The sequence below is a fragment of the Sus scrofa genome, chromosome 1, assembly GCF_000003025.6.
Source record: "Sus scrofa isolate TJ Tabasco breed Duroc chromosome 1, Sscrofa11.1, whole genome shotgun sequence".
Taxonomy (NCBI): Eukaryota; Metazoa; Chordata; class Mammalia; order Artiodactyla; family Suidae; genus Sus; species Sus scrofa.
In genome coordinates, this window is record NC_010443.5 from 240,772,134 (window position 1) to 240,795,082 (window position 22,949).

Genomic DNA, 22,949 nt, shown 5'->3' on the forward strand with positions numbered 1-22,949 from the left:
CAGGGGGGAGCAGTTGCTGGTCTTCTCATCTGTCTGCAAAATGCAGAGTGACCGTCTTGGGGGGCCAAGTCCAAGTAGACACTGATTTGGAGGCTGAGGCATCTGTTGACTCATTTAGCAGGTGTCTGCGCAGTGCTGCACTGTGCTGGGCACCAGATGGATAGGATAGACCCAGCTCCTGGGGAAGAGAAGGAGGAGGTGCCATAGGAGAAGCCCAGGGGAGCACCAAAAAGGGGCCCAGGCTTGGGTCTAGGAAGCCTTCCTGGGGGAAGGATACAAAGAGGGGAGACCAGAGGGCTGCTGAGAAGCAGCCTAGTTATGGGACTGAGCTGGTATTCTAGGAGGTGGGGTGAGCAGGAGCAAAGGCCTGGAGGCATCAGCGTGAATATACAGAGTCCTAAGCAAGTGCAGCGTGCCTGCGGGGCAGGTGTGAGCAGTGGGGAAGAGAACCATGGCTGGAGAGGCCTGAGACCACTGCGATGCCGGGACAAGAGCCTGAGTGTTCAGCAGAAGTGGGGAGTCACTGAAGGGTATTAAAGGGGGGAAACAAGGCAGTCAGAGTCAGATCTTAGAAAGATTACCAGACTCCTGAGCGGGAAAGGATGGGGGAAGCAAGCCTGGAGGCAGGGGCGAGTTTGGAGGCTGCATCTCAGTCTGGGCCAGGGGTGGTGTTGGTTTTCTCCAGGAGTGGCCAGTGATGTCAGCTGCGGCCAAGGGTCCCAGTGAATAAAGGCCTGGAAAGCATCCATCAGATCTGTCACCCACCATGATGGTGGTGACCTCGGGGAGGGCAGCTTAAGGAATGTGAGGGGGGGGAAGGCGGAGGGCACTGAGCTGGGAGAGTGAGGTGAGGAAGGGGTGGCTGAGGTCAGCGAGCCCTGTCACCAAGAAAGCTGTGCATTTGAGGACCTGGGTTTTGTCCGAGCACTATAACTTGGGTGCTCAGCAGAAACTGCACTCTTAGGAGTCATGGAAGGAGGACGGCGAGAACCATGACAGCATGTCACTGAGGTTGCGGGAGTGTGGGGGGAAGCCCAGAGGTGCTCAACCCTTGAGTGGTATGTGAGGCCCAGTCTTCTGTATAGGGCCACATTTGGGGCAGTCATGTAAGGGTGTGAATGGGCACGTGCCAGAAAGTGAGAGATACGGGAAGGATGCGGGGCCGGGGGGATGCACTGATTGGCTCCAGCATAGGGGATCAGTGATGGGGCCCTTATGATGCCTTCCTCTCCAGGGTCCAGATGATGAAGAAGGTTCAGCAGTGACAGCAGCAGAGGAGGCCGAGGTGCTCGTCAGCAGTCCTGGGGAGGCAGAGGCTGGCAGTGTGCCCACGGGGGAACTGACCCTCTCCATGTCCACACAGGACCCTGGGGAAGGGGTAAGAAGTATAAAGTGCTGGAAAGTTGGGGTCACAGCCCTTCTCAGAGGGCCGATCTCCATTCTGTTCCGTAAATCCAGAGGAACCTGAATGGGAAGGGGACACCTCTCTGAGCAAACACCCCCTCAGTGGTGGAGTTTGCCAGGCCCTGAGTGTGCCGTGGCCCCTGGAGGCATAGGGACAGCAGGCTGATGGCCCCTGTGGCCTGTGGGGAGATGGGGGAGTCAGTGAGGTGGGAGTGAGTCGCAGGGTTGATGCACAGGTCCGGAGCCAGGTGGAGGGGTGCTGTGTTGAGAGGAGAAGGTGATGGAGGTGCTGCCCTGACCCATTTCGGGGTGCAAGCTCTGTCCATTGCACCTGTCCCTGCTCCTGGCTCTTCAGCCTTCCTGGCTTGCTTTCAGTTTCTTCAATACGCCTCTTCCTTCTTGCCTTAGAATCTTTCCATACCCTCTCCTCTCTGCCTGGAACCTTTTCTTCCTCCTCCTCCTTCTCTCCTTTAATCCCTGTCATCTTTCCAAGTTCAGCTCAAACACCATTTTATCAGGGATGTACCTTCCAGGCTGTGAAGGCTCCCCATCAGACATGTTCATGGTAGCACAAACTTCTCCTTGGAAGGCCTCATCATAACTGTAATTAAGAATAAATTTGGGGAGTTCCCGTTGTGGCTCAGTGGTTAACGAATCCGACTAGGAACCATGAGGTTGTGGGTTCGATCCCTGGCCTTGCTCAGTGGGTTAAGGATCCAGTGTTGCCAAGAGTTGTGGCGCAGGTCGCAGATGTGGCTCAGATCCCACGTTCCTGTGGCTCTGGTGTAGGTTGGCTGGCTACAGCTCCGATTAGGCTCGTAGCCTGGGAACATCTAGATGCCGTGGGTGCAGCCCTAGAAAAGACAAAAAAAAAAAAAAAAAAAAAAAAAGACAACAACAAAAAAAGAATAAACTTGGGTGGGGTTCCCATTGTGGCTCAGTGGAAATGAACCTGACTAGTGTCCATGAGGATGCAGGTTTGATCCCTGACCTTGCTCAGTGGGTGAAGGATCCAGTGTTGCTGGGAGCTGCAACCTCCCCCACCTGAGCAGGGGTGTACTTGAGGTGGCCCGGCCCTTATGTCAATTTTGTTTTAGGGTCCAGTCCATGAAGAAAGTTTAACAACAGCAGTTACAGCAAAAGCGCCTCTCAGCACTTTTGAGGAAGAAGCCAGCAGGGTCCCCACCGATGGCCTGGCTCCACTCATACCCACAGTGGCCCCCGAGCAAGTGTTCACTTCTGTAAGTATCCCCTAGCAGCCTACCTGACCCACAGCAGGGATAGAGGTCAGGGTCTCAAGGTAGGAGCAGTTGCTGGCCTTCCCAGAGCCAAGTGCACGGGCAGCTACACTAGAGCCAAGTGCATGGACACCAACTGGAGGGGGGCAGGCAGTAACTGAAGGAGTGTGGCAGGGTGGGTTGGGAGGCAGGCTTTGCCCTGACCCTGTGACCCCTGGCTTTGTCCAAGGAGAACTTTCTCAGAGTGTGGTCCCAAGTTAGACGGGGGTGGTCAGCTGTGGTGGGGGGGTCTGCTGGGGCGTAGAGGCACTGAGCACCATGGCTGGGGAAGGGGCTTAGAGGCGATGCATGTCTCAGAAGAGGATTACAAATCTGTGCTCGGGTCCCAACTTTGTACATCTGTGAATGTGTTGGGGGTAGTGACAGTTGTAGGTGGGAAAGTGCCTTGAAATTGGGCTAGTGTCACAAAAGGAACAGTCAACCAAACTCACCGGCAGCGGTATGCATTGTTGCATCATGGGTGAGATGTGATTCCTCGGGTTGGTTTGGCTTTTCAGGGTCCTGGCGATGATGACTTAGCAGCAGCTGCAACAGAAGAGCCCCTTATTTCATCTGGGGCAGAAGAGCTGAGTGGTGTTCCCCCTGAAGGGCCCCCACTGCCCTTACCCACAGTGGCTCCTGAAAGAGGGGGTGCTCCGGTAAGTGAAAGTTTCACTTTACGTAGAGGAATGAAGATTTGATGTGGCCAGTCTTACAGAGGAGAGAAAGAAAGGCCAGAAGTCATGGGAGGGGCCTGGCCCTGGGCTTTCCCGGAGGTGGGTTTTCATTTTTGTTCGCAAAGTGCAGAATTTGGGCACTTGAGGGTTGTCCATCTTGGTGTCCAACACACCAGGAAGCTGAAGTTTGTAGAAGAAAAAGCAAGAGGTAAAAACCTAGAGCACCTGGCTTTGTACCCCAAATTACCCACTTCTTGAATTTTTTTTTGGCTGTGTCTAAGGCATGCAGAAGTTCCTGGGCCAGGGATCAAACCCAGGTCACAGCAGTGACAATGCTGAATCCTTAACTACTAGGCCACCAGGGAACACTCCAAATTGCCAGCTCTTTTTTTCCCCCCTTTTTTTTATAGCCACACCTCTAGCATATGGAAGTTTCCAAGCTAGGGGTTGAATCAGAGCTGCAGTTGCAGCCTATGCTGCAGCTTGTGGCAACACCAGATCCTTGACCCACTGAGCAAGGCCAGGGATGGAACCCTCATCCTCACAGAGGCAACAGTGGGTCCTTAACCTGCTGAGCCACAAAAAGAACTCCCTGCCCACTTTTTAAATTGAAATGAGAACTTTCTAATGGGCAGAGCTGCCCAAATATACAAAGGCTCATCTCTGCTGTCACGAGATTCCATCCTGAAGGTAGGAAAGCTTGTAAGACTTGGCAGGGACTGTAGAGAACATAGAAGCCCAGAAAGTGCGTACGTGTAAAAAGTGACCTTCAAGTCCCTTCCAACAGGAGTTTCTATGATTCTGGGCTATAACTGTGGGACCTCATGCAAATCCTATTCTTTGGGCCTCAGTTTCATCATCCGTAAAAGAAGATGGCTGTGGGGTCAAGTCAGAATGCAGCTTAGGGTGTATTTGGAAAGCTCTGCACACGCGTAAGGTTGTCACCACTTAAGGGCTATGACTTTGTGTCTTTTCTAAGACCAGAGCTGGTCCTCTGCATGGACTTGTGTGAACCAGGGAATTAAATTGTCCTCTAAGTGTCAATATTTTTAAAGGAAAATTTTCGACTGGTGACCAACTTGGGGGCCCGCCAGTTCCCCGAGTAGCCCTTGGTCACACATGCTCTCAGAGCCTTGACTCAAGCTACAGGCTTGTGGTCCCTTGGCTGCAGTGCTCTGGGGTGACCCGGGATGGAAGGAGTTGTAGGATGGGACATCATCTGAGAGCCTGCTGAGAGTCCTGAATACCCAGTGCTCCTCAAGCACTGCTACAGTCTCTTTAATTCGGTTGTTCGTTCACTCAGTGATGTGCTCACTGACTCAGCACACAGCAATTCAGGTCCTTTGGTCTAGACCCTCGGGGAGTGAGATGAATGTGACTTCGTTCTGTCTCCAAGGAACTAACAGTCAAGGAGCAGGAAGTAAGCCGTTTGCACTGACATTTATGAGGCACTCTGGATTCCAAGTCCCTCTGATTCTCTGCACACCACCGCTCTCATACGAGGTGAACCATCTCCATTCTCTGCGTGAGGGGAGTGAGACTTAGGTAGAGAAACCTGCCTGCTGTGGTATGCCCCTAAAGCAGGGCCAGGATTTGAACCTAGGCACACTGGCCTGCAGAGCTCGTGCCTGGCGCCTCCCTGAGTGTGCAGTGTGGAGGAGAGGCCCCTAGACTGGGGAGCCGGGAAGCTGGCTGAGGTTCTGGGTTGTCATGAGTGTTAGGGCTGCTGTCCCTAAAAGGAGAAGGTAAACCAAAGTTCTGATTTTTAACCCTATCTGCATCTTAGAGCCACCTGTAAAGCCAAGGCCACCGCAGGTGAACAAGTCCACTGCCAGACCCGTGGAGGAACCTCTAGTGCTGGGGCTCAGGCTCCCTGGAGACTCTGTAGGCCATGAACGTGGAAGTCGCCAGGCTGCTTGCTGTGATGCCTCTGGGCCCCCAGCTCCTGCACTGTGACTTCCTAAACAAGGTCCCCTGCTCTTCTGTTCCTCTCCCCAAGGGACACACAAAACACCAAGACTGTATCTCCCTGGGGTGAAGCCATCTCGGGTGCAGTGGTATTGGCTGGCAATGCACCTTCACATAGAATCAGTTCTCCTTTTTCTTTTTCAAAAAATTATTATGATGGACACTCTAAAAATTCACAAGAGGACTTAGAATACTATAATAAACTCCCCACACAGACATCACTCAGCAACATTATGCCAGTTGTGCTTTATATGTTCTGCCTCCTACAGCCGTCTTTTTGGGGTAGAGGGAAGGAGAAGCCTGGGGTATTTTAAAGCCAGTCCCCAACATCCTATCATTTAAAACACATAGACATTGATGTATATTGGTAATTGGTTGATCTGGGACATTTTTTCCCTTAGCCACAGTGTCATCCATCAGTGGAAATAAATGGAAATCATTATTTGGATTAATGGATAATCATATTATCAAAATAACAATGGTTTCTTGATGTTATCTTACATGTCCGTTTGTTTAAAAATCCCTTTTTACAGTTGGTTTGAACTGAATCTAAACAAGGTCTACATTTTTTTTTTTTTTTGTCTTTTGTCTTTTGAGGGCTGTTCCTGCGGCATATGGAGGTTCCCAGGCTAAGGGTCTAATTGGAGCTGTTACTGCTGGCCTACACCACAGCCACAGCAACACAGGATCTGAGCTATGTCTGCGATCTACACCACAGCTCAGAGCAACGCCGGATCCTTAACCCACTGAACAAGGCCAGGGATCTTAACCCACTGAGTGAAGCTGCAACCTCATGGTTCCTAGTCGGATTCGTTTCCACTGCGCCACAACGGGAACGCCAAGGTCTCCATTGTGTTTGATTGATGTGTCTCTTCAGTCTCCTTTAGTCTGTGATTGTCTCCCACCTACCTGTTCCTTTTTGATTTTGTGGAGAAACTGGGTCAGTTGTCTTTAGGTCTTTTATATTTTCTGCTTTGAGAAGTTGGTGCTTGCGGAGGGCCTTGGTGAGAGCAGCCATGCTGGTGGCAGAGCGGTTGTCTACTATTTCTAAAAAGTTCTTTGTCGACATGTATTAACACCATAGAACTGTGTATTGTTGACCCAGACCCATTTGTTCTAGGAATCGATCCCAAAGGAGATAGTCTGGTATGTAAAAAAGGCTTTGTGTCCAAGGATGTTAATCTCAGTATTGTCCAGTGGGGAAAAAACTGGACACAGTTTAATGGGCCAAAAATAGGAGGGTTAACTGAAGTAAAGGATATTCAAACAATAGAACATGATACAGCTATTGAAATTACACTTCACTAGGAGTAGTTAATGATGGACAGAAATACTTACCGTATAATGTTAAATGAGAAAAGCTGGTTATGGAGTTCCCATCGTGGCTCAGGGGTTAACGAATTCGACTAGGAACCATGAGGTTGCAGGTTCGATCCCTGGCCTTGCTCAGTGGGTTAAGGATCTGGCTGGCGTTGCTGTGAGCTGTGGTGTAGGTCACAGCCACGGCTCGGATCCCGCGTGGCTGTGGCTGTGGTGTAGGCTGGCGGCTACAGGTCCAATTGGATCCCTAGCCTGGGAACCTCCATATGCCATGGGATCAGCCCAATAAATGACAAGAAGACAAAAAAAAAAAAAAAAAAAAAAAGAAAGAAAGAAAGAAAAAAGCTGGTTATGAACTTGAGTCTACTGTGTGGTCTTAATTATTGAAAAATAGACCTATGCCAAAATAAATAAATAAAAGTAAAATAACAAACAAACAGACACATGCAAAAAACATAGAAGGAAATACCCTCCCTAAGAGTCAGCAGTTGTGGCCTTAAAGTGCTAAAACTGTGGAGGTTTGTAGGGTTTGTAATCCATGGTGGTTTCTCCTTCAAGGGAGCTTCTGACTTTTGCAATGAGAATTTTTTTTTTTTTTTTAAATCTCTGAGAGAGAGGCAAGGGGAAAGAGGTCATGGCAAGGAGGTGAGGGCATTGAAAGGAGAAAGACGCATTCCAATCCGACACATCACTGATGAAGACAGACGCCCCACGTGCCTGTGTCAGGAACCTGCCATGTGAAATGGAGGCCCCGATTCCTGAGCAAATGGTTTAAAAGCACAAGGAGGGTAAAGGGAATGGGTGCTCTGGAATGTCTTTCCCAAGATTTTAAATCTCAGTGTCCCCAAGGGCAGTGAGTGAGAGGGCCATGCACCCCCCGTTCATTCCCACAAGAGATGGGGAAGCTTCTCTCTGGGTTGTGGGGAGGTTTAAATGGAAAACTTTTAATTAAGTGGAAAACTTTATAGGCTTAGCAAATTGGATCTAGAACTCCTGCATAAGCCTCCTCTTAACTTAAGATGAGCACAGTGTCTGGAGAGAGACGAGGGGACAGTGGGAAGGGGTGCCCAGCGCTCTGATGACATCTTGTTCTCTTTAGGGTGAAGAAGGGGAGGGGCTTCCTGGCCCCCCTCCACCTACCAGGCCTGCTGGACCCACGGTGAGATCCCCACCCAGGCTTATCATGTGCACGGTGTGCGGGGCCCCGGGATGCACAAAGCAACCTCAGGCGGATTCCTCCTATCGGCCCCCAAGTGCCCCGGTCAAACCTCTGCCCTTTCCCCTCCCCACTCCCCCAGGCAGTCCCCAAGCCCCCCAGTCTAGCTGTGCAGCACCTCCTCATCCCTATCACTTTCCTAAACTCAGCTCTAACCCCTAACCCAGCCCCTCTTTTGTCCACAATTAGGATTTGCCTTGTTCCCGTTTTCAGGAATTAAGTACCAGAAAGGTATTTCTGGAAAGTCCCTTTAGTTCTTTGGAGGAATCTAACCTGATAGTATTCAACAATTACACACGGAGTGCCTTCTCGGTGCCAGACCTCATGCAGGACACTGGGCACCAAAGGCGTCTTGGGATTAGTTCAGCCCTGGTGGGGTCCTAGTCTAGCGTGGTGGATAGACACACACAACTGAGCTTCATGTTGGAGGGTCCTCCCACTATATCAAGCCCTCCACAGAGGCTGGTGGGGACGGATTAGGAACTCTGTCTGAAAATGGGGTTGGGGAGTTCCCGTCCTGGCACAGTGGTTAACAAATCCGACTAGGAACCATGAGGTTACGGGTTCGATCCCTGGCCTTGCTCAGTGGGTTAAGGATCCAGCGTTGCCATGAGCTGTGGTGTAGGTTGCAGACGAGGCTCAGATCCCACATTGCTGTGGCTGTGGTGTAGGCCAGTGGCTACAGCTCCGATTTGACCCCTAGCCTGGGACTGTCCATATGCCATGGGAGCAGCCCTAGAAAAGACCAAAAAAAAAAAAAAATAATATATATATATATATATATATATATATATATATATATAGAAAATGGAGTTGGGTGGGGCTTCATGGAGGAGGTGACCATGGACCTGGGCCTTGAAGGATGCATAGGGATTCAAAAGGCAAGAAAAGAGACTGAGAGGATGGGAAAGAGTGTCCTGTGTGTGAGGATAGGCTGTGTGTTGAGAGGGGGTGAGTGGGGAGGGCAGCTGTAGAGTGAGTGGGAGGAAAGGCCAGATGGAAAGTTGGCAGCAGCCGTTGTCGGGCCACAGAGTATGGGAAAACGTTCAGTGACACAGCGGTCCTTGGAGAGTGGCAGGTGAAACAAGTCGGGGGAACTTTCTCTCTGCAGGCGGGAGCAGAGGCTGAGGGCTCCAGCCTGGGCTGGGGCTTGGACATCGGCTCTGGCTCTGGTGACCCCGTGCGCAGTGAGGAGCTGTTAAGAGTGAGTGTGAAGGGCTACGTGGTCTGGTGTCTGGGGTCACCTTCCCAAGAATCCAGGAGGGAGGGACTCAGGGGCCAATAATAGATGAAACCAGACTGGCCACGGCTAATAACTGGGTGGGCTCCTAGAATTCGCTATACTCTCCTCTCTATATTGCATATGTTTGGCATTTGCATCTTTGAACAGGTTTCTTTTAAGTGAGTCTGAGCCTTGGTTTATAGTCGGGGCCCCCACATCCACGCTTGCCTCCTTGCCCAGGCAGCCTGCTCCCGCCGGCTGTCCCACAGCAAGTATTGTCCAGGTCCTTCACCTCTACAGTTTGCCTCTGCCCCCCACCCCCTTAGCCATTACAGAGACCTACTGGCATGTCACACTTTGCCTTCCAGACCCCTCTCAAAATCCTCCCTGAGGCAGCCCCCTCCCTACCTCACCAGACCACTCTTTGTGCTTTTGGCACCTCTTGCTCCCCCAGCTTCTTGCCCAAGGCTGGTCCCTCTAGATTTTCCCCTGGGAGCACCTTCTTCTCCAGCTTGGGTGGTGCCTCTGTCCCCAGGGCCTCAACCTCATCTCCATCCCTTCCTCCGAGCCCCTGTGCTGAATCCACACCTAGAAGGCTCCACTGGCCTGCCCTCTGCCCACTCATCATGACAGGGATGGAAGGGTTCGGGACTCAGTGGATGGGTGGCGAGACCCAGCTGGGATGTCCAAGCTGGTGGGATCAGCCACCCCTGCCCAAGGGGAAAGGGATATTTCAAACAAGGGTTAACAATAGGCAGTTTGGGACTGACCTCTTGGATAATCAGAAAAGTAAATTAGAGCACCTCTGAGAATTCTAACAAATAGGATTCTTATTGTCTACACACATCTATGGAGAAAATATGCTATGATCTGGAATTTAAAAGACTGGGATTCAAATCCCAGCTCTTCTGCTACTTAGCTGTGTGAGCCCTTGAGCCAGTCATATCGTCTCACCGAGTCTTAGGCTCCCTCTCTTGTAAGTGGGAACATCAGTCTCTACTTGTAGGGTTGTTGTCAGGAATGGAGGGAACGAATAGAACATATATATTTGTCCTCTCCCACACTGTTCCTTAACAGGGTGTCTGTTTTTAGGGTCCCCCAGGCCCCCCGGGCCCGCCTGGCTTACCTGGGATCCCAGGAAGACCAGGAACTGATGTTTTCGTGGGACCCCCTGGATCTCCTGGAGAGGATGGACCCGCTGGTGAACCTGGTCCCCCGGTGAGCTGCTGAAGTCATCACCCCCTCTGTGCCCATGGGGCTTCCTTTAGCCAGGGAGGGGTACAGACTGCAGATCCCAGCGCTAAGGCTCACGATGGGGAAGGGAGCAGCTAGCTAGTGTTTGTAAACAAAAGCCTCCTCAGCCAAGACATTACTAAGACTCATAAGGAGTAAGAGCCAAGAAAAGCATCATCCTACACATTGTTTCGCTGCTTTATCTTAGTCAGTAAAGAAAAGCAGGCTTGTGGAATCTTAGAATCATAGGGAATCTGTGCGGGGCCTGTGGCAAGGGGACACCTCCAGAGACCATCTAGTCCAGCCCTGCCCCTGACTCCCCTGCATTAGAGAAAATGGGACCCAAAGAATGAAGGATACTTGGCCACAGGTGCACAGCCAGCAGGTGCACAACTGGGGCCAGCACAAGTGTACTGTTGTGGAAGAATACAAGGCCCTGGACCCTGGCCTCACCTGCTGGGTCCTCCCAGCCCTGGCCTCCTTTCCCAAATAGGGTTCATATTTAATTCTAACCAGAGATGTTGTGGGCTGATTGTCCTTGCTGTTTTTCAGGGCCCCGAGGGGAAGCCTGGACTTGACGGCGCCTCTGGCCTTCCTGGAATGAAAGGGGAGAAGGTACGGTGAAGCGGGGAGGGTCCCAACCCCCGGAACCATCAGCCTACCTCTCTGGCCTCTAAGCCTGACCTTGCCTCTAATCCCATCCTGGACCTCTCAGTTGGATGTCGCCAGCCCAGGGCTCTTTATGCCCAAACCTGCACTCGGCATCTTCCCCTGTCCACTCTCGCCTGTCCCCAGCTTCAGTGAATGGCACCACCATCCACCCAGTCACCTGGACTCAAAAGCAGAGTCTTCTCTAACTCCTCCCTCTTCCCCCTTTCCTGCCGTGATCTACCCATTGCCAAGACTGGCCACTCTGACATCCACACCTCTCACCTCCCTCTTCGCCCTGACCTGACATTCACCTCTCGTCACCCAGTGTGGCATCAGGCTCTTTGCCGGTGCCCCCTTCTGTCCACCTGCAGTGCAGCCTCCACCCACCTGCCCAGCAGGCGCTCATCACTCACTGGCCTCTTTGCTGATAAGATACCAGTGGCTCTGTTGCCTGTAGGACAGAACCCTCACTGTGTGCAAACTTCAAGCCCCCACCTGCCCCCCACCTGCCCCCCACCTGCCTTTCTAGCTCCACCTCCTGTGGCTTTTCCACCTTCTGGGCCAGCCAGCCAGTCCTACTGAAAGGCTCCAGGCTTGCACAACCCTCTGGCCTTTGCCCATGGTTTCCTCTCTGTCTGGGATGTCTTTCCCTTTCCTCATCCTCCCAGACCCAGTTTAGATATATCCTCTGGGGAGCTCACCTGGACTCCTGAGGAGCAGAAAGTGGCCCTCCTTCCTCCATTTCCCATTAGCACAGTACTGATTCCACTGGGACACTAAAGCTGTTAGCAGACCAGTCTGCTTCCCATCCCACCCTGACAAACGGAGCACTGGTGCTATCTGTGTATCCTTAGAACCTAGCACAGCTTCTGTGAGTGTTGAATGAGTGAATGAAACTTTCTCCAGGTGCCACTTGAATCCTCCATTCCCAGAGTCTCGCAGACCCTCACTCTCTTCTTTCTCTGTAAGTGGCTGGTCTTCTGATTCTTAAGCCCTTGTGGTGCTGTAGGGGTGCTTCCTGCCCCTTCAGTGTTCCCAGCCTGGTTGATGAGATAAGCTGTGTTCCGCAAAGAGGGGCAATAAAGATAAGGTGAGCTTCCTTCTAGAGATGCAATTGTGAGCCTTATTGGGGTTCAGAGGAGGGAGGGTCTGTCCCAGCTGGGCTGGGGAGTGGAAGCCTTCTGTGTAACCTACCTGGACAAAGTCCCGGAAAATACTGACTCCCTAGACACCACCATCGTCACTGAACTGAATTTCCAGTTCCGTCAGCTCTTCAAGTGTGTTTATTTGAGTTGAAAGAGAAACTTGGTTTTCGTGGAAAGCTCGCTTCTCAGAAAAAGAAAGAAACAGTTGTTGAGCCTTACAGAACTCATGTTACAGGTACCAACTATTTCATAAAATTTGCAGGAAACATCGCAGACTTACCCTCATCTTCCCTGGTTTTCTTACCAGCTTCCTCCACCCACCCCTAAATGGCCCCCTCCCCCGCACACCCCTCCCAGACTGCTCAGACTTAAAAATACCCAGGCCCACATCCTCAGCAAACACCCATGCAGGCGCACCTTTGCAGCTGCTCAGAGACCCGGTTCTGTGCAGGACGGCAGGCTTGCCCAGGATAATTGTGGGAGATAAATTACATTTTCCCCCCTGAACTTTGGTATGAGGTCTAATTTCTTGCCCTATGTACATGATGTTTTCTGCTCAAGGAAAAGCAGACTTTAGAAGGGTTTGGAAATTTGCTTCTGGAGAACTGGGGAGAAAACTTGCAAATGATATCCACGCCCCCACCCCCAAAAAGGTAAACCAAAGAGAGTGGTCTGGATGTGAAATAACAACAAAACATGCTAAAGAAAATGAATAATCTCAGGGATGTCACACAATATTAAATCGAATGATATATTTCAGCCTTGATTCTCCTCCACAATCTCTGTTTAAGTTTCCACACCTCCAATGACAGGGGACTCATTTCCTGCCCAGGGAATGCCTTCCTGGGTTGCATGGACACTTGCAAGGAGGTTGTTCCTCCTGCTACTGAGACATCAGCCTCTGTTCTCATCTGCAGGGCACACAGATCAGTCTAGATAGTTGTCTCAAATAGGGTTTCCCTAAGGAATAAGATCCAGTTTAGGAGTTCCCTTTGTGGCTCAGCAGTAGTAAACCCGACTAGTCTCCATGAGGATGTGGATTTGATCCCTGGCTTCACTCAGTGCGATAAGGCTTTGATGTTGCTGTGAGTTGTGGCGTAGGTTGAAGACTTGGCTCAGATCCTGCATTGCTGTGGATGTGGCTGTGGCTGTGGCCGGCAGCTGTAGCTCCGGTTCGACTTCTAGCCTGGGAATTTCCATTATGCCACGGATTCAGCCAAAAAAAAAGAAAGAAAGAAAAAAAAAAAAGATCCAGTTTATTTGGCTGGCAAAAAATATTGTTATGTATAATCATTTTCAAAACAGGATTGTCATCAAAATGTGGATGGTCATTAAGAATTTATCGAATAGATTATTTTATGTTGAGTTCAATGAGAAATATTCCTTAATTTATTTCCCCCCATTTAAGATAAGAAGCTGCTCTGAGAAATTTAGCCCAAAAAGGAATGGGCAAGGAATGGCCTGCTTTCTCATCTATAGAATGCTTCTGGAAAGGATGCTGAAGAACTTGTGAGAGGCAGACCTCAGAAAAATTGCTTTCTGCTTTTACATGGCAGATTCTGCCATCCAGTCTTTCAGCATGGATCTAGGACCAGTAGTTATCATTCTTTTCTTTCTTTCATAGTGTGATTCATTCATGTTATTCTTCAGTCTCAAAAGGTGCTGGGACACCCAGGCAGAAAAGCGTTTGTGTTTGTAATTTCCTTCAGTGTCCAGAATGGCTGAGCAATGCTAAGCTCCCAGTAACTGATTGTGAATAATCTCACTGAGCTGCTGCATGTCTCTGTTTGATATTATAAAACCAGCTCCTCCTGAGATATGAGCAATGCAAGTCAATTATCATCACCTTCCCTTTCTCTAAGAATCCCAGCCTGGCTTTGAGTAATTTTTTAAATCTTGGGGAGTAAAGAACAGGGTGTCCCCCAAGAATCCGAGTGGTGAGTGGCTCTTAAGCAGGAGCCAGTAATGGGTTTAGAGCTTGTTACAGTTTGTTTCAGTTAAGCACTCTAATACTGGTCTGATTTTCTTATTTTATATGTTCTTTAAGCATCATGCGTGTTTGATGCAAAATCTGGACTTGGGCCTAGATAAAAGCAAATAAACCATAGTCAATTGTAATGGTAGCAAATTGAAGTTACCAGTGTAACAGGCATCATGAGCAAAACCAGCAGACATCTACAAGGCAGCAAATTGTTCTGTCTCAGAAACCGTGACAAAGAAAAAAAATGTGTATGTGCTAGGTTTTTTGATGTTGTATGATGAATTCTAACAGTGTCTTTAACAAATCAGGTGACCATAATGAGTCAAAATTTCTTTTTAAAATTTTTTTATTACAGTACAGTTGATTTACAATGTTGTGCCAATTTCTGCTGTACTGTCATATATACATTACCTTTCTTATATTCCATCACGGTCTATCCCAAGAGATTGGATATAGTTTCTGGTGCTATATGATAGAACCTTATTTGCTATCCATTCTAAACATAGTAGTTTGCATCTATTAACCTCAATCTCCCAATTTATCCCACTCCTCCCTCCAACCCCTTGGCAACCATAAGAATGTTCACTATATCTCTGAGTCTGTTTCTGTTTTGTAGATAGGTTCATTTGTGCCATATTTTAAGATTCCACATATAAGTGATATCATACAGAATTTGTCTTTTTCTGACTATAATTAGTATGATAATCTCTAAGTTCATCCACGTTGCTGTAAATGGCATTCTTTCTTTCTTTTTTATGGTCAAATAGTATTCCATTGTATATACGTACCACATCTTCCTAATCCATTCATCTGTCGATGGACATTTAGGTTCTCTCCGTGTCTTGGCTATTGTGAATAGTGCTGCAGTGAACATAGGGGTACATGTATCTTTTTAAATTATGGTTTTCATACCCAGGAATGGGGTTGCTGGATCATATGGTTGTTCTCTATTTAGTTTTCTGAGAAGCCTCCATACTGTTTTCCATAGTGGTTGTACCAATTTAAACTCCCACCAACAGTGTAGGAGGGTTCTCTTTTCTCCACACCCTCTCCAGCATTTGTTACTTGCAGACTTATTAATGATGGCCATTCTGACCAGTGTGAGTGGTACCTCATTGTAATTTTGATTGCATTTCTCTAATAATTAGTGATGTCGAGCATTTTTTCTTGTGCCTGCTGGCCATCCATATGTCTTCTTTAGATAAATGTCTATGTAGGCCTTCTGCCCATTTTTTGATTGGATTTTTTTGTTGTTGTTGAGTTGTATAAGTTATTTGTATATTTTGGAATTTAAGCCCTTGTCAGTTGCATCATTTCAACTATTTTTCTCTCATTTTGTAGGTTGTCTCTCTTTTTTTTTTAAATGATTTCCTTTGCTGTGCAAAAGCTTTAAGTTTGATTAGATCCCATTTGTTTATTTTTGTTATTTCTACTGCTTTGGGAGATTGACCTAAGAAAACATTTGTACAGTTCGTGTCAGAGGATATTTTGCCTATGTTCTCTTCTAGGAGTTTTATGGTGTCATATGTTTAAGTCTTTAAGCCATTCTGAGTTTATTTTTGTGCATGGTGTGATAGTGTATTCTAGTTTCATTGATTTACATACAGCTGTCCAGTTTTGCCAGCACTATTAGCCAGAGACTGTCTTTTCCCATTTTATAGTCTTGCCTCCTTTGTCAAAGACTAACTTACTGTAGGTGTCTGGATTTATTTCTGGGCTCTCTATTCTGTTCTTTTGGTCTCTATGTCTATTTTTATACCAGTACCACACTATCTTGATTACAGCAGCTTTGTAATATTGTCCAAAGTCTGGGAGACTTATGCCTCTTGCTTTGTTCTTTTCCTCAGGATTGCTTTGGCAATTCTGGGTCTTTTATGGCTCCATATAAATTTTTGGATTGTTTGTTCTAGTTCTGTGAAAACATGTCACAGGTAATGTGATAGAGATCACCTTAAATCTATAGATTGCTTTGGGTAGTATGACAGTGAGCCAGGATTTCTGATGGATTCTAAACCACGATTTTGTGACATGCAGCACTCCTGTTCCTCGTTCTTTCACGGTGTTTCCACTGGAATACTGGTTTCTGCACTTCATCATCATAACCAGACATGCAGCTCTGCTGGTTGGAATTCTAAGAGAGTGCATAGCCTCACCCACATTTCTTTCAGGTCTACCTACCATCACCATTTTGGCTGTGGGGGCTTTGCTGACCCTTTCAATTGGAGCCACCACTTTCCTCTTTACCTGTTTATGTACATTCCAATAGCATGATCTTGTCCATCCCCGAGCTGATCTACTAGCATTCCACCAAATCTGTGAACCAGTGGAATGGATACAGTCTCTTCATATGTACAAGCTGGATGAAATCATCTGTTTCTTTTTTTTTTTTTTTTTTTTTTGCTTTTTATTTTTTTCGCTTTCTCAAGCCACACCTGTGGCATTTGGAGGTTCCCAGGCAAGGGGTCCAATCGGAGCTGCTGCCAGCCTACACCACAGCCACAGCAATGAGGGATCCAAGCTGCATCTGCGACCTACACCACAGCTCACGGCAATGCCAGATCCTTAACACGTGAGTGAGGCCAGGGATTGAAACTGCACCCTCATCGTTCCTAGTCAGATTCGTTTCCGCTGCGCCAGGATGGGAACTCCAAAATCATCCGTTTCGGAGACAGATAAATCCAGCTCCAAAATATCTTCTAGAACTTCCTTTCGAACTGCTACAACTCTTGAGAAGAGGTGGGAAGGCAATTGAAAAAGATGGTTTCTCACCTTATGAACATCCTTTTCTTGAATAAGGATGACTGGCAGCACAATAAAGTTTTCAAAGGATTGAGTCCAAAAGTTAAGAAGGTCATGTAATTTCTACTTCACAATATCCCTGACCGTGATTTGACTTGTTACTGGAAAAATGCATATGGTTGGTACTTTCTTCGAGGATAGATTGTAACAGGCAGCAGATGATAGTGTAGTTGGTCACACCCAAGAAAAGCAGACACAGAAGCTGTAGCCTGCAGATTGGGCAGCAAAAGTGGAACCCAATTCTTTCTGTCTCTGTTCTATGTCGAAGGTCACAGTTAGTTTCTCCCAGGTCAGGCCAGCAGGCAGGGAAGTGACAGGGCCCAGCCACTGCTGCTCCTTCTGCCAGCAGCCCTCCCCTCCTGCCATCCCATAATGTAGCCATTCTTTCTGTGATTCTCTCTTCAGCTGTGTCTCCTCTGTTATTCAGCCCATCTGTAGGGTGCTTCCTCTCAGCAGCTATGTATTTTTGTCTCTAAGATCTCTAATTGATTCTTTTCTATAACCACTGTTCTTATTTCTTAATAGTGTGTCCTTATTTCTTGGCAATGATATCGTCCCTTTTCTCCCTAAGAATATATACTATTTACTTAGAGTCCTGATTGGATTCTGTGGGCTTTTATTTTTTGTTTTTTGGTGTTTTTTGTTTTTTGTTTTTTTTTTCTTTAGGGCCACACTTGCAGTGTATGGAAATTCCCAGGCCTAGGGATCGAATCGGTTCTCTAGCTGCCAGCCTACGCCACAGCTACGGCAATGCAGGATCCTAGCTGCATCTGCCACTGACACTGCAGCTCAAGGCAATGCTGGATCCTTAACCCAATGCACGAGGCCAGAGATTAAACCCATGTCCTCATGGATACTAGTTGGATTCATTACTGCTGAGCCACAATGGGAACTCCTGGATTGTGTTCTTAACTCTCTTTCCTCAGGTATACCTTCCATTGTTGATGTGTTTCTCTTTCAGAGTGTTGCCGTTGCTCAGATGTGTGGTGTTTCTTGCTTGTGTGTTAGAAATTAGAATTTCTCCTTAGTCTGTGTTCTGCTTCTATTTGTACAAATTTCTGGGAAGTTGGGTGGGAACTACTTCTGCAGGTTCAGGAAGGGGATGGGAGGAATAGGATGTGCCATCAGAAAGGGCATTTCAACAACTGGATTCAGGAGTTGGGGGTGCCCCTGGACCTCCAGGGTTTGCAGGGCCTCTGGAGCTCTGCCCTATCCCTTTGCCCTAGTAACCAACTCTTACTGCCTTTGTAATAGGAGTGGGGGGTTAGGGGTGATGGGCAGTGCTCCATGGCTCTCTAACTCTAGAATTTTAACCCATCTCCCTGTCAGAGCCACACCCTGCTCCTGACTTCTGCTATCCCTTTGCCTGATATTTTTCTCCCTATGGTTTCTCCCCAGAACTGAAGCCTCTGGCTTCAGCTTCCTGTGTTTTCCCTTTGGCATTCCTCACTGCTTCAAGTTCACTGACACACCCCATCTTATTTTTGAGCATGACTGTTTTGGAACCATGCACTCTGTCGGTTCTATGGATTTGACGTGGAAGGGGTAATGAGCCAGGGAAAGAGGGGTTTGGGAGAAGGCACAGCCTTAGATAGCAGGTAGATCATGGTGTTAGGGCCTCCTGTGTGTCCAGGAAATTGCTGGCTTCTTCTCTTTGGTTTCCTTGAAGATTCTCCAGAAGCAGGCCCCCAACTTATTGTCCCCTGGTGTAGGGCACTGTCCCTGTGGCTGACCACTCCTGACCATCAGCCCCTGTTGGTCCTCGCCTCTGCTCTGACCTCGCAGCTGGCTTCTTTCTGTGGGATCCACATCTAACCCTGCAGGAAACCTGTGCTGTGGTCCCTCTTGGGAGTGGATGGTCACCCTGCTTTAGAGCAACCCCCCCTCCCATTCTAGGGCTGCTGCAACCAGCTTTTGGACTTTAGATTTTTCTAGGAGAGACAGCTATCATGTCACATATCTCCAAAAGCCTCAGGAAGGCACATCAAGGTCTTAAAACCCCTTCCCTTGGCTTCAAGGAGGGAAAGCACCTCTTCACTTCCATCTGGGCAGGGTAGGAACCACGCCCACCCAGTACACAGACAACTCTCCAAGGGAATTCTTCCTCTACAGTCTCTCCCTGCTTCATCTTCAGCTTCTCCTTTTCACTCTTGAGCTAGGTAATGAGCTAATAGTTGAAGAATGGGCTTTGCCAGCTTTTAGCAAACTGACAACTACTGTAATGGGCTCAGCTTTGCAACATCAGCCAAAACTGAGCAGAAAGAGTCCCATTTTAATGTTGTATTACTTAAGACTCTGTAATTCTGCATTTTTTTCTGAACGTACCCAATGGAATATATGTTAATTGGTCCCTATTTTTTTTAGGGAGCAAGAGGACCTGATGGCTCAGTTGGTGAAAAGGTAAAAAAAGAAAATGAAAAACTTTGGCCCGTTCCTCCCTTCTCTCTGGATTTAGTATAATTGACCTGTTGGGCTAGCATATTGAACATATACATGTCAAGGAGCAGAGAGAAACACATCTGGAAGGAGCTTTGGGGAAGGCAGGAGAGCTGGAGCTGAGGGGAGGAAAAAACCCACCACGTTTTCTCCTTTCTCACTCTCTCCCCTCAAATGCATTCAGTGAGTGAGTGAATCATCTTAATGCCAAGTGAAATGCCAATTGGCAAGATGGCTGTTTCTGTACCATTAAGCAGTGCCCATCAGAGAATCCATCAACCTGATTAATTTTCAAAGAATGATGTTCACAGGTGTGAATGTTATTCCTTCCATGAGTGAACCCAGGGCCGGATAATCAGCCTTTCCTCTTCTTTACAGGGTGATCCCGGCAGCAGAGGCTTACCAGGACCCCCAGGGAAAAATGGACAAGTTGGCACTCCTGGGGTCATGGGACCCCCAGGGCCTCCTGGACCCCCTGGGCCCCCAGGCCCTGGATGTGCGATGGGACAGGGCTTTGAGGTACTTTCCCCCGTTCTGTGGTTCAAGAACAGTGTGTGCTGAGGCATGCTGGGAAAGCCAGCTGACTGAATGTGGGTCCAAGGGCCAAGGCAGTGCTGATTCCCCACTGAGCCCTGGCTCCCAGCACCACACCTGGCACATGGAGGTGCCCGGGAATTGAAACTGGCCTTTCATTCTTCTTCCTTCCCCTAGGACACCGAAGGCTCTGGAAGCATCAGGCTGCTACATGAACCCAGAATCTCTGGACCAGTGGCTTCAGTTGTAGGTTGACTTTTGAAACCTTCATCTTGAGGATTGTTATGCTGTCACCCTGGTGTGAGGAAGCTGTGGGGTGCCATCCTGGCTCTGGTGCTTTCAATAATTGACCTTCTCTGTGCTGTCGGCTTCCAGCTGTGTGGTGGGAGACCAGGTGCTCTTTACAGCTTGTTTCTTTAAGGAGCAGCATAGAGGTTTTGCACAAAACATCATGTGGGAAAACTTACTCAGTATCTCTCTTTTTCTCCCCCAATCCCTTACCATCGAGCATCTCCCTTCATTGCCTTCTTCCTGCTGCCCATTCAGGATTCACGCTTTGCCCCATTTCTAAATCCCATGCTCCTGACAGATACCCCTCAACACTACATCTACCCCTGTGGAAGTGCTGTCCATCTCCCGCTATGACATCTGCTCTCAAGAGGACCAATCCCCAGAATCTCATGGTCTTCATCAAGTGGTACCTACACCAATGCAGGAGGAGCTGAGCCTCTCAGAGGGGAGCATCTTAGCCCTCTCCTGGATTAAATAAGAAGACCTTTCCCCATGCCCCAGATGCAGAGGGCTCTGAGGTTCAAGGTCAAGAGGACACTCACTCCATGCTACCTCTGTTCCTCTTACTCTCTGTGGGATGTTCCTTCCTCTGACCCTGGAAGGTGAATTTGCCCCTCGTCTTTTGCTCCAATCATCTGGGACAAATATCCATGTGAAAGCTTAGAGAGAGATGGCAAGATGGAAGGATAGATGGAGAGTGAGCAAAGTGAATATAAAAACCCAAAGAATATTTGTTTGCTTGTTTTGCCAGGGCCCCAAAGGAGAAAAAGGAGACCAGGGACCCAAGGTGAGGTCACAGATCTGAGGTGAGGGTGGGAGAAATTTCCAGCCTGGTTCTAGGAGTATTAACCACATACAGTGACTTTTTTCCCCACTCTCACTGCTGTATCCAGGGCGAAAGAGGGATGGATGGAGCCAGCATTGTGGGACCCCCTGGCCCCAGGGGACCACCAGGGCGCATTGAAGTCTTGTCTAGTGTGAGTATCACCAGGTCAGAGTGTGGCTGTGTGTTTCCTGCCTTTGCTAAAGGGGACAGAAGTTTGACCACAACTTCAGGGCCTTCAGGGCTGCTGGGTATGCAAGGGGCTTGTAGCTGGCATCTGCTGTTGGAGTTTCTTCCCGCCAACATGGCCCACCTGTCTGTTCCTGCCCTGGTGCCACTATTGTCTCACACAGTGTTTCTGGAACACTCTCTTCTGGTTGGCAGCATCACAGGAGAACAGGTGTAATGTGTACCAAGAGGCAAGGAACATAAGTGGGAGAACCAGGGAGGAAAGATGGTTTAGGACATGAGAAATCAAGGGAGACTTTCTGGAAGAAGTGTCTTTGAGCAGGGACTTATAAAGCTAAGAAGGATTTTACCAGGTAAGCAGGGAGGACAGGACACTCTGAGCCAAAGCATGGAAAGTCCTGAATAGGAAAGTACGGGTGTGTTCAAGTCTCGGGGAGCTGATGGGCATGGGGGTGGGTGGAAAGTGATAGAAATTTGTAGAGAAGATGGGGCTGCAGGCTGGGACCTGATGGCCATCCCCCTGAATTATTAGAACAGCACATTTATGAAAAATTTTGCCCCCTCTGAGAGAAATGAGGTTATACTGGTAATAACAGAAAGACAAAAAGTCCCAAATAACTGGAAAAAAATGACCAGAGGTTTTTTTTTTTTTTTTTTAAGTACATGATTAAAAATTATCAAGTGTAGGTAAGGGTGGTGAAACAGTTAATCTCATATATGTCATTGGAAGTGTGAGTTGTACAGTCCCTTTAGACATCTCTTTGGCAGTCTATTACAATTAAAAAATGTTTGTAACCAAAAATTTGACGTGGAAAGACCTGCATACTATATGATTAAGCAAAAGAAGCAAGTTGAAGAATAATACATACAGCCTGATGCCATTTATATATCAAATAAACACACACACATACCAATGACACTTTTTTGTGAGTATATGTATACTAAATATATATTATTTAATATTTATATATCTTATAATATTTTTAAAATATATTTAAAATTGTAAAAAAAAAAAAAAGCATTCCTATATTGTGCCATTTTAAGGTTAAGCAAGAGAGAAAAGTGCTAAGGCAGCTCAGGGCTGTGGTGTGAGAAGAGGGCGGGGGGTGTGTTGGCAGTAGGTAGGGTGTGTGTCTGCCATGCTGGGTGACTTCAGTTAAAGCTTCACTGCCAGAAACAAAGTGGAACACATGCCACCCTCTGTCTCATTGTCTGGTTTTCCTCTTTTTAGTCTTTGATCAACATCACCCATGGATTCATGAATCTCTCGGACATTCCTGAGCTCGTGGGGCCTCCGGTATGTATCCGCAGCTGCCCTAGAGGGAGGGTCCTACCCACACGGCCCAGGTGAAACTAAGTTGGGTCGGTTTGGAATCCTTTGAGCTCATGCAGCATAGAGCTAGGGTGTATCAAAGTAAAATGGAAAGAGAACTTTGCATTTCCGAGAAGTTGCTGTAGCATTCATTTGATCACGCAGAGCGTTTTGTCCAATGCGGTGGAAGCTTCCAGTCCCTTGCCCCAGAAGCGGGCGGTAATGGAAATCAGAGAATCATAAGTAACAAATTGATGGATGCCTGAGCAACGCTTTGGGCCTGTATTTACACGATCTCATTTTCCAGTGTAGGAGGAGCCTAGAGAGACCTATGCTTGTACTAATGGGCAAGCTGGTGCACGAGGAGGGAAAGGGACTGGCTTCAGTCTCTCCAGCCCCATTTTTGAGATCAGGAACACACAGAGAAGCTACATTATTTCTGCAAGCCCACAGAGTCTGTCCACGACACAA

At 48.1% G+C, this 22,949-nt stretch overlaps 1 protein-coding gene across 1 annotated transcript in view; it reads left to right on the top strand.

Annotated features, from left to right (window-relative positions):
- The window catches only part of COL15A1 (collagen type XV alpha 1 chain), a 111,061-nt gene that overhangs the window by 54,006 nt on the left and 34,106 nt on the right, over window positions 1–22,949 (top strand). The window contains 13 exon segments of the mRNA XM_021066594.1: window positions 1,235–1,378; window positions 2,502–2,645; window positions 3,200–3,340; window positions 7,746–7,805; window positions 8,974–9,066; window positions 10,177–10,302; window positions 10,870–10,932; window positions 19,258–19,293; window positions 19,708–19,848; window positions 20,041–20,109; window positions 20,906–20,941; window positions 21,048–21,131; window positions 22,398–22,463. Coding sequence (XP_020922253.1) covers window positions 1,235–1,378; window positions 2,502–2,645; window positions 3,200–3,340; window positions 7,746–7,805; window positions 8,974–9,066; window positions 10,177–10,302; window positions 10,870–10,932; window positions 19,258–19,293; window positions 19,708–19,848; window positions 20,041–20,109; window positions 20,906–20,941; window positions 21,048–21,131; window positions 22,398–22,463 — 1,203 coding nt within the window.